Below are 16,449 nucleotides of genomic sequence, written 5' to 3'. Positions count from 1 at the left end.
ATACTAGAGGATCCTGTGTTCTGGATATGTTGCTCTCTGAGAGATATTGCTGGACTTGGGTGATGGCATTAGTAGTTGCTTCGGAGTTCTTCCACAACAAGCTAAAAAGTAAGCACTAAAGGCTGTCTCCTATCATCTTAGTTGTGCTTTCTACACAATTCCTATACAATTTGGCACCTCACTGCAGTATGACACAGCAGCTGCACCAGTCTCATGGTTTTTCTTAAAGCGATACACGCAGTGATACGGGGAGTCACTGTTTTCTGCTTCATACACTACTGGCCTCTATAGTCACCATCACTACTGATGACTGTAGAGCTCACTTGAGTACAGTGAACTCAATGTCATGTTCAAGAAACTAGTTTGAGATGATTTAAGGTTTTGTGACATTGCGTGTTATCCAGCTGGAGGCAGTCTTTTGAAATGGATACACTGCAATCATAAAAGGAGGGACATGTTCAGCAACAATACTCAGGCTGTGACATTTAAATGATACTCAGTTGGTACGTGCCAAAAAATATCCTCCACACCACACCAGATGAAGCAAGGCTTTTATGTTCAAGCCTAGAAGTGATAGATTTCGATATCACACTGTTTTGTCACTGTAACGTTTGTCCTGTAAAGCATCCACAGGACACGGGTGTGGGGACAGCAATACCTTCATTAATACTGTGGTTTCAGGTTCACTGGAACACAGTCACTCCCGCTCTCTGCTGTCACGTCCACTCTTCCGCCTCTGACTGTCACTGCGAACATATAAAGAGTGACAATCACCTTCACTTCCCAGCACACCTGTTCACCCCGCCCCTGCGCCGCCCCGGGAGCTCACTGCGTCATCCCTCCTCTGCAGCCGGCCAGAGACCACACCCACGCCACAGTCACATGATGCTAAACAGAAGCTGTCAACTCAGCTCTGTACAGTGGGCAATCATAATGAAGTAGTTCAACTTGTAGATTCAAGCTGCACTGCTCTTCATACTTTTGGCCACCAGATGCCACCAGCGAGGACGGTGTCGAAAAGCTTCGAGTAACAAACCCTTTTTCAAGACCAGCTTCAGTGATTCACAAAGCTTCATTTTGCCATCACTAATCTAAGGAGCTTGGAAAGAAAATTGACTGGAAGGAAAATTTCCAGGACCTCCTTAATCCCAATGACATCTTCTGTAGAGGAAGCAGAATCTGGGTATGAGATTCTTGATAGGGAACCCTTCACCTCTGGTGTCCACCATCCAGTGCATGGATTATCGCCAAGTCAGGTACCATCTTACAACCACAGTGCCTTGCAACAGCCTCAGCAATGGAGGTGTTGAGCACGGTCCATTCAGCTTATTGTCTCCAGCCTCCTTCAGAATGATGTTAAAGTCATGCTGTTGAAATACTGTTGAAGGAACTGAGATCACCTTCTGTTGTAAGAGTGATCCAATGTTAGCATTCACACTTTAGTGAGAGGTGAAACAGATTTGACCTAAGGGACAATCTTTTTTTTTTGTAACCAGTTAGAAGATTTTGGCTTTTATGAATAATAGGATGAAATCTCTATCAGTCATCTGCCACCGAGCTGATAGAGATTTCCTTTCCTGCAATAATAACACCTACAACTGAAACGGCTCCGACCTGTAAGGTCAAAAAGGGCATCGGAATCACTTTCACAGTGGAACAAAGAAATTCACCGCAGTTGCGATAATAATATGCGCATCTGCTGCAGCCACAGGTTTGGATGGTCGTTAAAATGGAGAGATATCTGACGAGAAACATGCGTTGCATCTGAGACAAACGAGGCAAATGCTGATAATAAGGCAAAAAGGAAATACGATGAAGTGTATCTTGCTCTTGGTTTCACGGTGAATGTGATAGGAGATGAAAAGAGACCGGTGTGTATTTTATGTTTGAGAACTCTGGCAGTTGACAGTATGATGCCCAACAAATTAATAAGACACTCAGAGACATTACACCCCAATGACATCCATAAGACACTTGACTTCTTTCAAAGAAAATTGGAGATTACCGTCAGCAGGAAAAAAAATAAAAGCTCTAACCTGAGATTCTGGCGTTTCTGGCAAAATACATTTATATTTAAAAATGAACTCAGGATTTAATGAACGATATCGCGTTATTCAAACTAAAATCGATTTTACTCAGAAAATCTATCATCGAAACCCACCCCGAGTGAGTCTGGCTGGTGTGGAGAGGGAGCATCCACTCATGGATAGAAAGCTGTGGGCATTCTGCTTCCATTTGGCACGTCCTACCTCTGTGAGATGGAGTGAGCCTCACTGAAAACAAAGTATAGATCTAGGTTGAACATTGAACATGACTTGACAATGGCGGTATCAAGCCTGCAACCACAGGCTCAGTGCAGCCACTACGAGTGACAAGTATTAAACTCTCACTAAATTATATATTTTTTCATCTCTGTTCATGAGTTTCTGGATTTCTTTTTTCATAAGACTAAGACTGAACTTTATTTTTGCATTTCTGGCAAAGTTCACATTCTGTGTAACTTGCTGCTTTTTTGAAGAAGTGGTGCAGACTAATGACACAGTCTAGTGACAAAAGTTGCAAAGTTGTTTGAAATGAAAGTTGTTGTAGTCTGAGGTGGTAGTCTGTAGCACGGGGGGCCCCACAAGGAACAGTACTTGCCCCTTTCCTCTTCAACCTGTACACTGCAGACTTCAGTTATAACACAGACACTTGCCATCTCCAGAAGTTCTCAGACGACACCGCCATTGTGGACTAGGCGTCAGAGGGAAACGAACTGGAATACAGGGGGGTCATCATCAATGACTTTGTCAGCTGGTGTGAACAGAACCATCTTCATATCAATTCCAGCAAGACGAAAGAGCTGGTGATTGACTTCAGCAAGAAGTCCCCCCCTACATCAGTGAACATCCAGGGTTTGGACATTGAAATGGTGGAGGAGTACAAATACCTGGGTGTTCACCTCAGTAACAAACTGGATTGGTCCGCAAATACAAATCCCCTTTACAAAAAAGGTCTAAGTCGTCTTCACCTGCTATGGTGGCTGAGATACTTTGGGGTGAACAGGACTCTTTTAAAGGCGTTCTTCTACGACACTGTGGTGGTGTCTGCTATCTTTTATGCTGTGGTCTGCTGGAGTGGTGGAATGGCAGAGAGGGACAGGGGGAAACTTAATAAACTGATCAAGAGGGCCAGCTCTGTCCTGGACTGTCCACTGAAGTCCATCAAGCAGGTTGGCGAGGAGAGAATGTTGTCTAAGCTAACATCCATCATGGACAACACCTGCCACCCCCTGTATGAGACTGTACTGAGCAGCCTCTACAGCAGCCTCTATTACATGGTTATCTCACTCATCACCAGTTTAATTGACATATCATATGTTTTTAATTGCTGCTACTCATTAGCAGCTTGTTTGTACACTGTATATTTCACCAGGAGCATTTATACACCCCCCACACTTATGTACATATCTCTGTATGTATATCTGTGCATACGAATTTCGGTTGCTGTGTATATAGGACTACTTTGTGTCTATATTCCTCTTGCTATAAGAGCTGTGTGACACCCAAATTTCTAATTCGTGGGATAATAAATGTTTATTCTATTCTATTGTTTGTTTAAAAGAAAAATGAATGAAGAATTCATTGTGAATGTGCTTATTATCAGAACAAAGTTGCAGCTAGGCTTTTCTGTCTTTGTTTTGTTTTTGTCTGTGGCGTGAAAATCTTTCCTCCTGCATGTAGTGAATGATGTAAAAACGTTGACAACCACTGGGGCTTTGACAAATTTGCTATAAGGAACACATCAAGCCATAAACTCATATACTGAGGAAATGCTTTAAAGAGGCCTAAGAAAAGACTAAAGCTGTCTTCTGTAACAAGTTCAGAGTAAAAATGTCTAAGCTCAGACTTAAATATGTCTGTTTTCCATGAATCCCGGTCAGTCTGTTGCAAGGTAAAAGCATGATTTAATATTGGTAGCCAACTGTTTAATGATAGAAAATATTTTCTTTGATTGAGGGATTAAAGTAATTAGGCCTAGCCAATACTTTCCACGTACAGTTCTTTGTAAGAAATGGGCTATCAGACTATTTCTGCGTATTTTTCTTCCTTTTTCTAGAGTTCCGTTTTGATTTGGATTGTTTTCTATAACTGTCCTGTAGGGGGCAGCCAAGCGGTGAACGGCACCGACACTGTCGCCTTATGACGCAAAAGAAGCCAGTGTCCGGGCGTCAGCCATCTTCTCTTAAATTGTCAACCGAGCTCTTGGAGCGGTCTGCTGTTGGACAACAAAAGAACAACAACAGCGATCATGGGAGCTGTTTTGGGTTTGTGCTCGATGGCAAGCTGGGTCAGTATCATTCTTCATTTGACTGTGAGAACAGTTTTAACAGCGACAGGACGTTTTAGCTGCCTCGATTTAACAAATGTTGCAGTGACTGCGCAGGAGGAAAATGTCAGGCCAACACGATGAGCGTCTGTGGCGCAGACATACTAACATCACCGTTTGGCTCATAACACACTTTAGTGATTCAGTTACTGTGAGCGTGTTACTGCGCTTTTAGTTAGACGGAGCCGATTATGCGAACCATCGCCGTACTACCTCCCATCCAGCAGGCCTGTTGATGTTCATGTTACAGTGATGGCTCGTAAACACACTGTCCGTGAAATGAAAACACCGGGGTGTGACGTTAGCTCAACCTTGTAAACACAGTGCGGTATCCGCTGCACGCAGCAGGTTCGTGTCATGTGAAACGGACAGATACACTTACAGACACGAGGTGCTTCTAGGAACTAAATGATTACCGTTATTCCTGTTAACCAATGAGCTTTGAAATATCTGTGCTTAACTCTAATACTCGACTTGTTCCCATGTGTGTATGTAGATCCCGTGTCTCTGTGGCAGCGCCCCCTGTCTGCTATGTCGATGCTGCCCCAGTGGAAATAATTCCACAGTGACTCGCCTCATCTATGCCTTCTTCCTGCTTCTGGGAGTGGCTGTTGCCTGTATCATGTTGATGCCTGGCATGGAGGGCCAGCTCAAGAAGGTACACAGTGTTCCTGACATAAAACTAGCCTTGGAATATCTCCTGCAGCATAGAGATGTCACAAGTTATGAAAACACTCTCATGGATATTTTACTTTGCTAAGGCTTTAACAGGATTCTGCAGTGAGAGTAAATATAGTTTGGTTCATTGCTCCTAATTATGTAAGACACATGGTCCTTGTTTGCTGTTAAGTAGCTTACCAGTTGTTAATCACCGTATTCTCCTAATGAGCCATACCTGCCCGTTCCAACTGTTAAATACTTAAATATGTGTGATATTCACACCAAGAGAACTATACACGGCTGTGAAAATACTGTGATCTTTCCTCTCACGTGGTAACTGTTTTTATGTTGATCCCTACAGTGGCCTCAATCCCCTTTTTTCTGTTTGTGCAGCTTTGTTGTATAATATCGGCTATAACAAAATAATCTGGTGGGATGTTTGGAAAAAAGTTTTAACGGTGTTCAGTCGGCCGTGTTTGGAAGCTGCAGTGCTGTGAAAAACCTCATTCTTTGGGGGGTTTTTTTGTTTCTCAACTAAGCAAGTGAGACAACACTCTAATACTAGAATAACTGACAAGTCAGAAATACTAAGATAATATGTTACATTTGAGAACAGTTTAGTGGAAAATGTCAAAAACTAATAAAAAGGCATTTCAAACCATTAATCCGATTCTTCAGTGCTGTTTAGATGGGCGCCACCTCTTGTCATTCATCATCAACACGTTATACTCAAAATAGACACCAAAGAGGAAAAACCCTTCCGATAAACCAATGTTAAATATGTTATGGAAACATGTTCACGAATTATTAAAATAGGACAAATGAACATCTGAAAAACTAAAACTGTAACTGAACAGTGTGGCACTGCATCATGAACGATGCACACTGTTTGAAAATTCATGACAACGACTTCAATAAAAGTTCAAATCTAAAAATAAGAAAACAACAAATTTTGCAGCCATTTTTTCCGTTTATTGAAGTCTGGTCGCGGGGGCAGCAGCAGGGGAGCCCAGACCTCCTTCTCATCACCTCCTCGAGGTTATCCGGGGAAACATCCAGCCATTGGTGTGTCCTGGGTCTGCGCTGCGGCCTCCTCCAATATGACGCGCCCAGCTTAGACACCTTACCCAGGAGGTGACAGCTTTAGCCATCTCCTTTTTGTGTAGAGCTGCAGCTACTCTACTCTGAACTCCTCCATAATGATCCAACTCCTCAGCCTCGCAAAGGGAGAGACCATCCGCCCTTCGAAGAAAGCCATTGTCCGCCGTTTGTATAGCTGTCTCAATCCAGGCCATCACTATTAGAATAACAGATTTTTGGTGTTTTTTCAACAGTGCTCCATCTAGTGGCAGATGGCTGCATAACATTTATGATCCAACAATTTACCAGCATTAGGCATCAAATCTGGTACCAAATAGTGACAACGATTAGTCGGCTAGTCGCAAACATCACTAATTTTTCACATTTGAACATTGACAGAGATTATCCAAGTAAATGTAAATTTTTTTTAAATGATAATTTGATTTAATGGAAAAGCTACAAATGCTCTAATGGAAAAGTTATTGCCCCTCAAACGTAATAACTGATTGCATCCTCCTTGTTTTGTGATAACTGACGGTGAGTGTACCACATCACTGTGGAGGAACTTTTGCCCCCTCTTTGCAGAATTGTTTTAATTCAGCGACAAAGGAGGATTTTAAGTTCATGACCTTGGTTAAATTTAAGTCCAGGTTTGACTAGTCAAATGATCATTGGACTGGTTCTTATGTAGCACTTTTGTACTCTACCTGAGCACTCGGTGCTTTATTCAACTTGTCTCTTTCACCCAAGCACTTTTTTCTACGTTTTTCTATGCTGGATCTATCTAGCTCTATTTTTTTCCATTTAACATTTACACACATGCATCCAATGAATGCGGATATTTGGCATGCAGACTGGAGAGATGGAACCACCACTTGCTGTTGTGCTTTGGGTCATTGTCCTGCTGCATAACCCAAGTGTGCTCAAGCACTTTGACCGCTGTATAAGAACCAGACCAATTTCCATTTTCAAGATAGCTTTGTATGGCCTTGTGCAAGCAGTTGTGTTAGTGACATTAAGCAACACTAATTGTCTTAAAACAAAAGCAACTACAACAGATTCAGTTCAGATAACTTTTCTCTTAATAAATGAAATCATCATTTTAAATTGCTCTCTATTGACTCAGGTTATCTTTGTCTAATACTGAAATGTGTTTGCTCTAAAATATCTAAGCGTGACATATCTGACCAAAAGAAAAGTTAGAAAAGAGGCAAATATTAGCTTTGATGTATCCAGTGGTGGTGTTTGTATGACCGACACGTCGTTTGAGTACAAAATGCAACATGTTAAAGGATAATTTTGGCTAGCTCATGTCCAGCCTGCACTTGACAGGTGGATAATTGACCTGTGGGATCTCTGTGGATTTTCTTTGGCTCGCAGTACAGTGCCTCTGTTGCATCCAGTGGCTCCTTTGCCCTTTCGTGGCGGGTGCTGCACTACGACACACCTGTATACATTGTCTCTTTTTATGTTGCTCTAGATTCCAGGTTTCTGTGAAGGAGGGAGGGGTTCGTCTATTCCTGGTGTGGAGGGACATGTGAACTGTGATGTGCTGGTTGGCTACAAGGCCGTGTACCGTGTTTGCTTCGGAATGGCTATGTTCTTCCTGCTTTTCTCTCTGCTCATGATCAAAGTCAAGAGCAGTAAAGACCCCCGTGCTGCACTCCACAACGGGTGAGTCAGCATGTCCATCTTCCACATCATGTCTGCTATGACACAAAGTCAGGTTTTATTGAGATTTGATGGATTGATTACTAGGGCTGGGTATCGTCACTGATTTCTAGAATTGATTCAATTCCGATTCACAAGGTCCCGAATCGATTCGATCCACAATTCGATTTAATTCGATTCGATTTGAATCTGGGAAATTTTGACAGTCAGAAATATTATAATTCAGATCAGTACATTTACATATTTTTGTATCTATTAAAAGGAAGCTGACACACGCAAGACTTTATCAAAGGTGTGAGCATCACAGCAGATGCCTTTGTGTCAAAGTAGCTGAAGATAAAACACAGAAAAACATGAAGGTGATTTTCCTGGCCTGGGATTTTATAAAAAATATTCTGCAGTACATCAAAAACGAAAGAAAACCATTAATCAACACATGAACATTACCTCTGAAGTTACAGCTGTTTTATTAGAGACACGGCTAAGCGTTTTGCATTTTGCTTAATTTTAAAAAGTTTAAATTAAACTAACAGCCATATGATCAGCGCGGATCAGAATCAGCAGCCGTCGGCTTTCAGCCCCGACCGTGTCCGTGCCGTCAGGTGAGAAAGGCGACATCTCACTGATTCTGATCCGCGGGTCCCGCTGTGTGTTTACATCTTTGTGCAGAAGTCGTGTTCCTGCTCTCATTTACTGTCTTAGCTGTTTGGTGGTTGTTGAAATTTTGTGATCTTTCACCTGAGATTCTGGCACTTCGGGCAAAATACATTAATATTAAAAAATCGATTCAGGATTTTAATGAATCGATTTTACGTTATCCAAGCCAGAATCGATTTTAATCAATAAATCGATTATAAAAACCCACCCCTATTGATTACCTGCTTTAAACATGCCAAACATATCATGTTATTAGAACATGTGACAAGCTGGAACGTGTTGTTGTTATAGCTCACATCAAAACTAGCAGCAGGGAGTGAAAGGCCATCTTTACTGCGGAACATCCCACTTAGGACTGCAGCTAGTGATTATTTTCATGAATATAAGAAGCATTTTCAATTAAATTCAGTTTTATTTAAATAGCACAGCACCAGATGTGTTGCTCACAGTTTCCTGATGTCCATCATTGCACGTTTAAAACATGTTACCATTAATGTACTTGAATGACAACATCTGCAAACGTTTTCAGCAGTAATCTGATTGTTAATTTCTTTATGTTCTGTTTGTCAGGTTTTGGTTCTTCAAGTTTGCAGCAGCTGTTGCCATCACTGTTGGATCCTTCTTCATCTCAGAAGGGCCCTTCACTACTGGTAACTGTTTTTGGTTCACTCTCACTTAGTCCAATTGATTACATTGATCATTGATTGCACACACACACCTTGTTTCATTTTACAGTGCACATTAAAGGACAAGAATAAAGAAATGTGAATGTGCCAGATTAAAGCTCTCTATTCATCTCACACTAAACTGGAGGTTTCATTATATTAGTGTCCTTTGTGTGACGTTCTTTCTCTCACTCTGATCCACAGTGTGGTTCTACATCGGTATGGCGGGGGCCTTCTGTTTCATCCTTATCCAGCTTGTTTTACTCATCGACTTTGCCCATTCTTGGAACGAGTCCTGGGTGGAGAAGATGGAGGAGGGCAACTCTCGCTGTTGGTATGCAGGTATGATGACAAGTGATAGAGGATACTTGTGGAGATGACTAAAGAGCTCTGTCTTTGATCTAATAGATTTGAAGTGCAGACAAAAATGTTTTGGTCATAGCTGGAAAAATAGGATTTACTTAAGACTTATTTTTATGTTATTACATAAAACAACAGTCACAAGAAATAATTAGGTGTACGCTTGGGTGTATTTGTTTTATATGACAAGTAAACAATTCAAGGTGGTGTTTCCATCAGCTGGAAAAGATTAACACAACTCTATGTTAATGAGGTTTCTTTGTTTTTGTATGTTCACAGCTCTGCTGTCAGTCACCACAGTCAGCTACCTGCTGTCTCTGGTGTCTCTGGTCATGTTCTATGTCTACTACACCCACTCTGATGGCTGCACTGAAAACAAGGTCTTCATAAGCATCAACATGCTCCTCTGCATCGCTGCCTCCGTCATGTCCATCCTGCCACAGATCCAGGTTCACACCACTTCTTGTGTACATTAGATGACTCGACATGTTCAGCTTTTATATGTAGTAGTAAGATGCATTAATCATATTAACATGACAGGATATGTAGGGCTTTATTATGAAGTGATGTTATGCAATGTAACACTAAAAGAATAATGGCATGAATTATAGCAAGATGAGTCAGACATGAGATGATGGAGTCATGGAGGTGTCGCCTAATATAATTCAGAATGTGTCATGTATGAAAGTTGTTGTTAGAAATTAGAGATAACTGATGTGTGGTGTGTCATGTACAGGAGTCCCAGCCCAGGTCTGGCCTGTTGCAGTCTTCTCTGGTGACATTGTACACCATGTACCTGACCTGGTCTGCTATGACCAATGAGCCTGGTAAGAAAACAAAAGCTTTTCAGCCTGCTGTGTTTTGCAGTGTACTGGTATGTAGGGCTGCTCGATTATGGCAAAAATGATAATCACGATTATTTTCACTGAAATTGAGATCACGATTATTTGACGATATTTATTTAACCCTTTAAGACCTACTATGGAACCAAGTCCACCAGAGCTTATATTATTTTTTTACATGCTGTAGTGCCATTTGTGGGAGCATTTCAAGTTGCTATACATCAATACAACTGTTATAGCCCATATTTTAATAATATGTATGCATTAAGTGCATAGTAATTACATAAATTGCAAAAAAGTGCAATAAACTACAAAAAAAATTGAAAATCGCTTTTGTTTTGTTTACATATATTTCTACTTGGAGAAGTTTAAGAGGTTTATCCCTCAAAACTTTAAATACAATAAAGTTGCAAAAAATAGTTTCCCACCACAGGAAATTTATTTTGAGTGTCTTCATAGTTTTATTTTGGAGATACAGCAATTTTTATATACTGCAGGAAAAACAAAAAACATTCTATGATGCAAATTTGCAAAGAAAACAGCATGTGCATCATTTCACTGTGGGAAGTGTTACGAACAGCTGATAGGAACGGCAAAGCGTGTTTCTGGAATATTATGTTTTTGTTCATGCAAGCGCTTTTTATGCAATTTTTGCAAAGCTATATGTGGAAGGAAACCGTGACCAAGGACAAGCTGATGGCATCAGATGTAAGTACAACTCCTCCGGTTTCATATGCAAAACAAATTATTGCGCTAGCTTACACGGTTCAGGTTCTACAGGGATTTAAAAATAGTTACGCAAAACGGAGCGTGCTGCTCTGACCGGCTTTAAAGGGTTAACAATGACTTTAAAAAAATAATATAAAATAGTGTGCAACACCACTGAAGTTTTTTTTTTTTTAACCTCTCTTTTCAACCAACGGCAGTCACTCTCCAAATAACTTCTGCTTAGCTTTCCGAGCTTCCCTCGGGTCCTCTTAATCAGCGGTCTCCACCCTTTTTTGCGCCACGGACCGGTTTATGCCCGACAATATTTTCACGGACCGGCCTTTAAGGTGTCGCGGATAAATGAGGGAGGGGCTAATAATCGGCTCAGTCATTTTTAATGATCGTTGAAAGCCCAGATCGTAATCGTGATTAAAATTCGATTAATTGAGCAGCCCTACTGGTATGTGCCCATAACTGACCCCCAGACCCAGGCCTAGCCCCACACACACAGATACACGTCCGTCCACATCTACCCCATGCTCTGACGTGAACGGACAGGTGCCCGCCCAAAGCCAGCAGTGATCCCGGAACGCTGCTTTGAGAATCAGTTTGACACCAACGGATTTCAACTTTATTCTCAAACTGATCAATAATAGTTTTTATCTAATGTGGGCCTGTGTATTTTTGGGATGCTTCATGCTGCATCGATCTATTGTGTGATTTATCAGTTCCATTCTCTCCACATGGTCACACTCTACTTGTGAATATGGGTGTTTCTATTGGTCCAGATAGATCCCACAAGGAAAACTGTTGTGTTAGAGCAGCTGGACAAAGAATAAAAATACTGCAGTGTACAATAAACAGAGTGCCACAGATGCCTAGTGCGGACGCTAATAAATGCACATGCAAAGATTTACAAATACAACAGTGATTTTTAAAAAAGTAGCAACGAAGTTGGTTTAAAAGAAACAGTAAAATTAAGACTGACGTTTTGCAGAGTACTGCAAATTGTGTTGATAAATATGTCCACTATTAATCTAAGAAACTGCTGCATGAAGGTATAATACAAAAATATGTGTGGGATGGTTTGGCTAATAGGTGTGATCTGCTGTCGTAGAACAAGTAGTTACTGTACTGTTCTCTATAAAACAGTAGGAATGAGTTTCTGTAGTGTTGTTTGAGGCAGCGGGGTTGAATCACACTGAGGAAGAATGAAGGAAGGAGCTTTGCTGCCTTCGAAGTGTGGAGTGATGCTGGCTTGTCCATAATGGAGAGCAGTTTGTCCCTCACCGACTCAAAGCCTACGGACTCTGGCGCTGATGCTTTCCGCCAGCAGACAACAGCAAATTAGATGGCCAGACTGGTAGATCACCTCCAACACATTAAAGGATCTGAGCTTCCCCTTCTTATAAACAGCATCAATGTAAACTACCAGTAGCTCTCCACTGTTTCCACCTCCTCACCCATGATGTTGATGGGCCTAGCTGAAGACTTTTTCTTTTGGAAGTCAACTGCCATCTCTGTTGTCTTGATTACATTCAGAACGAGGGGATTTCTTCCTCACCAGCTCTCTGTACTCTGACTCCTGCCCACCCTTAGTACATCCAACCAGTGTAGTGTCGATGGTGATCCAGTGCTTGTTGTTAGGAAAACTGCATACAGTCCTGGTTGGGACGATCCTCACAGAAATGTATACAGTCAGTGATGTAGTCTGTGATGCTATAGCTATCATTTCCATTTGGATCACAGAACATGTCTGTAGTGTCAGAGCATTCCTGCAGGGCATTGCTGTCTTCTACCTCTTCACTGGGTTGGTGGCAACAGGAAGGAAAGGAAGTACAGGAGCACACTAAGAATATAGATGGATAGAACACCTTCCTGAATGCTAAACGCTACTGATACCACTGACATGTAGTGCATTTGAATAGACTTCAGTGGCTGTGCAGATGACGGTAATTAGATAATTAAAGAATCTCTTCTTGTCTCTCAGACAGGAAATGTAACCCAAGCCTTCTGGGCATTATTGGGCTAAACACCACAAGTCCTGGCAGTCAGAACCATGTGGTTCAGTGGTGGGATGCCCAAGGGATTGTGGGATTGATCCTTTTCCTCATGTGTGTCCTTTACTCCAGGTATGGAACTCCTTAATTATCTTTGTAATTCTAAACTTGCAAACACCCAGACAACTAAATGGTTCATTTACTAACCCGCAGGCTGTCTCTTTGTGGATAGCACGATTCTAACTGTAGCCCTCTGTTTATTCGTCAGCATCCGCAATTCATCCAATGCCCAAGTCAACAAGCTGACTCTGACCAGTGATGAGTCTGCTCTCATTGAAGATGGGCCTCAGACGGACAGCTTTGAGGAGGGAAACGGCCCCAACAGAGCTGTGGACAATGAGAAAGATGGTGTCACGTATTCTTACTCTTTCTTCCACTTCATGTTGTTCCTTGCGTCGCTCTACATCATGATGACCCTCACCAACTGGTATAGGTAGGTTTCACGCTGTAGGAGACCTGTATAAGTCTGTCTTTGTACTTTATATTTGTTATTTCATGGGTTTTGTCCACAATAAGTTTAAAGTTGCGCAGTCTTCCATAGTCAGAGACGTTACCTTTGCTCTGGATTTCTTACCTCATATGTGGGGTTTAGGTCCAAATAAGGCGCGTTTTGTGTTTCTGCTAAGGTATATTATTTGGATAGAAGCAACTAGTCCACTTTGTTTGTGTGTGTCCGCAGCCCTGACTCCAAGTATGAGGCCATCACCAGCAAGTGGCCGTCTGTGTGGGTGAAGATCTCCTCCAGCTGGATCTGCATCGCACTCTATGTGTGGACATTGGTGGCTCCACTGGTCCTGGTCAATAGGGACTTTGACTGAAACTGCACACTGTCCCACTGCTCCAAATATTGAAGCTTTCACCTGTGTTTTGTTACTGCAAATTAAGAAACTTAGTAGTTAAATAACATTGCATGAGTCAGTGCTGAAGGAATGGTTGTTTATTGGCTCTGGTGAGTTGCTTGTATTGCTGAGTGTAGCTACATAACCAGAAGGTGATGAACTAGTCAGGACGTTCATGTGTTTTGTTTTGTTTTTGTTTTTTCCAGCTGTGACTTCAGCCCATTCTCATGAATCCTTAACAGTTCATTGCAGTCATTAGTATATCCTGTTAAACCCAGTGACGACTTGCACGTTTTTCTTTGAAAACTCGACGTGATGTTAACAGTAGTTGTATCTGAAAAGGTTCCTATGATCCTGCGTGCACATCAACTCTGCACTGTAATGTTCTGTATGCTGTTTCCTGTTTAAAAAAGGGAAAAAATGTTTTTATTCTTTTGAGTTGTGCATGAGCAGCTGTGACATTTAGAAGCAAGAGTAGGTTCCCACTGGCTCCATCACCCTGCGTGAGCAGTGTTGTGCATATGTGTTGGTGTAGATAGTTCTTCTTTATATTGCACATGTCTGCACACGCTCAGCTAATTGAGTAACAAGATGCATTCTTGTTTTTGTTGCTTCTGACTTGCTTTTTGATAACATTTGTGGTTTTGACTGTTTGACAAGCTTCCTGATAAGTTCTTGCGTAGCGCATTAGCTTGTTTCAGACATATTGTGGATGTGTTTGACTCTCATCTGTGATATTTTTTTTTTCTTCTTGACCTAACAGTATATTGTAACTGATTTAATAAAAGAAATATGGGTGGGGGGAGTCAAGTCTAATTTGTTGTTGTTTGTTGTTTAGCTGGGTCGTACACAGTTGTCAGCTTCACCATTATTTGGTAGGTCCACCAAAACACTCATTGAGCTCTGAACCTAAAGGTCTCCTGTGGTAATGTGTCACACAGTGTTCAGTCATTTGTTTCCTGAAAGGAAATCTCATCTCATCATGCTTAATACCATTAAATCCAAGCTGAAATCACAAGATGAGATGGCAGTAACATGAAAAACCACCAGGGTAGTGGCAGGAAACTCTAAAGTTATTTTTCTATTTATAGGCGTTTACATTTATCTTCAATTTTGCTCACTTCTTTGTAGTTTGCGTCCAGGCAGTTAGACCTGTATTTTATTTTTTTAAGTGCTCATCAACGACTGTTTTCCACTTTCTGGATATCTTGCAGTGTTCTTCAGTTTATGCAGGCCGTGTACCAAAAGATTCAGGTGGAAATCTTTTGTACCAAATATAATCTTCATCTATAATACAGTACTGCGCTCTGCAGATATTAATTTCAACTGCTGTAATAAAGGAATGTATCAAATAGAGGACAAATAAAGTGCATCTCTTCTCAGTGCTTGTATGTCAACATTTGCAAAGGATTCCTTTTGTTGCAGTGAGGTGTAGAGCTCATCAAGTAATTATTGAGTATTCCACCAATTAATCAGATAAATCATTTTCTTATTAATGAACAATAATAAATCTTCAAAAGGTGAAAATTTCCATTTTAGCTACGTCTGTCTACGTGCCCTAGTTAAATGTAACTTCAATGCAAAAATATATAAATACTCGAGTACATTCAGAGGTCAAATAAAATAAGCAATGAACACAAGCTAAACTAAGGCATAAAAATATAACCTGTCTCTGATGGGTTTCTGACAATAATGGGGGCAAAGAGTAGATACGTGCAGTGGTTGGGATTTGGCTATTCCCCTGCCGCTCCTCGTTTCAACTATTTCTACTGCAGATGCCACAGATCAGTCACCCGTCTGCTCACCAGCTTGAAACAAGGAATAACAGTTTGCCTTCTCTGCTCAGCACTTTTATACTTCCACATAACTACATCCAAGCATGTTCCTGGCATGCTTGGACACTTTATTTCACATGTTACATTTTCTCATTCGGTTTAAACCTAAATTATTTTTCTATGATTAATCTTTAGCTTAACAACTTACAAATATTTTTCACACAGGACCAGTAGGATTGGATATTTTTATTCCTCAACAAATAAGTCATCGTTTAAATTGCTATTTGTATTTACTTCAATTCAATTTTTTTTTACAGCACCAAGTCACAACAACAGTCGTCTCAAGGTGCTTTATACTGTAAGGTACCCCCACGATAATACATACAGAGGAAAACCGAACAGTCATATGGCCCCCTATGAGCAAGCACTTTGGCGACAGTAGGAAGGAAAAACTCCCTTTTAACAGGAAGAAACCTCCAGCAGAACCAGGCTCAGGGAGGGGCGGGGCCATCTGGGGTGAGACAAGGAAGACAGGATAAAAGACATGCTGTGGAAGAGAGCCAGAGATTAATAACAGGTATGATTCAATGCAGAGAGGTCTATTAACACATAGTGAGTGAAGAAGAAACACCCTCCTCCACAATGGGTTTCATTTAATATGAGTGACTCAGTAGTAACGCAACATATTGTTAAAAATGTCAGTCAGTATTCAGCAGTATTATGTCTGTATTATTGTTTCTACTGAGTAAGTGCATTTCAGAAAT

General features: G+C 41.2%; 1 protein-coding gene across 1 annotated transcript; it reads left to right on the top strand.

The window, feature by feature from the left end:
- Positions 1-4,175: 4,175 nt before the first annotated feature.
- On the top strand, positions 4,176-14,726 carry serinc1 (serine incorporator 1). Its single transcript, XM_004564741.5, has 10 exons — positions 4,176-4,329; positions 4,865-5,026; positions 7,589-7,782; positions 9,007-9,086; positions 9,306-9,443; positions 9,741-9,910; positions 10,198-10,288; positions 13,002-13,143; positions 13,280-13,504; positions 13,751-14,726. The coding sequence occupies exons 1-10, from the start codon at positions 4,291-4,293 to the stop codon at positions 13,887-13,889; spliced, it is 1,380 nt and encodes a 459-aa protein (XP_004564798.1). The 5' UTR covers positions 4,176-4,290; the 3' UTR covers positions 13,890-14,726.
- The last annotated feature ends 1,723 nt before the right edge of the window (positions 14,727-16,449 follow it).

Source organism: Maylandia zebra, linkage group LG15, assembly GCF_041146795.1.
Source record: "Maylandia zebra isolate NMK-2024a linkage group LG15, Mzebra_GT3a, whole genome shotgun sequence".
Taxonomy (NCBI): domain Eukaryota; kingdom Metazoa; phylum Chordata; class Actinopteri; order Cichliformes; family Cichlidae; genus Maylandia; species Maylandia zebra.
This window is presented reverse-complemented; position numbering and strand designations above follow the sequence as displayed.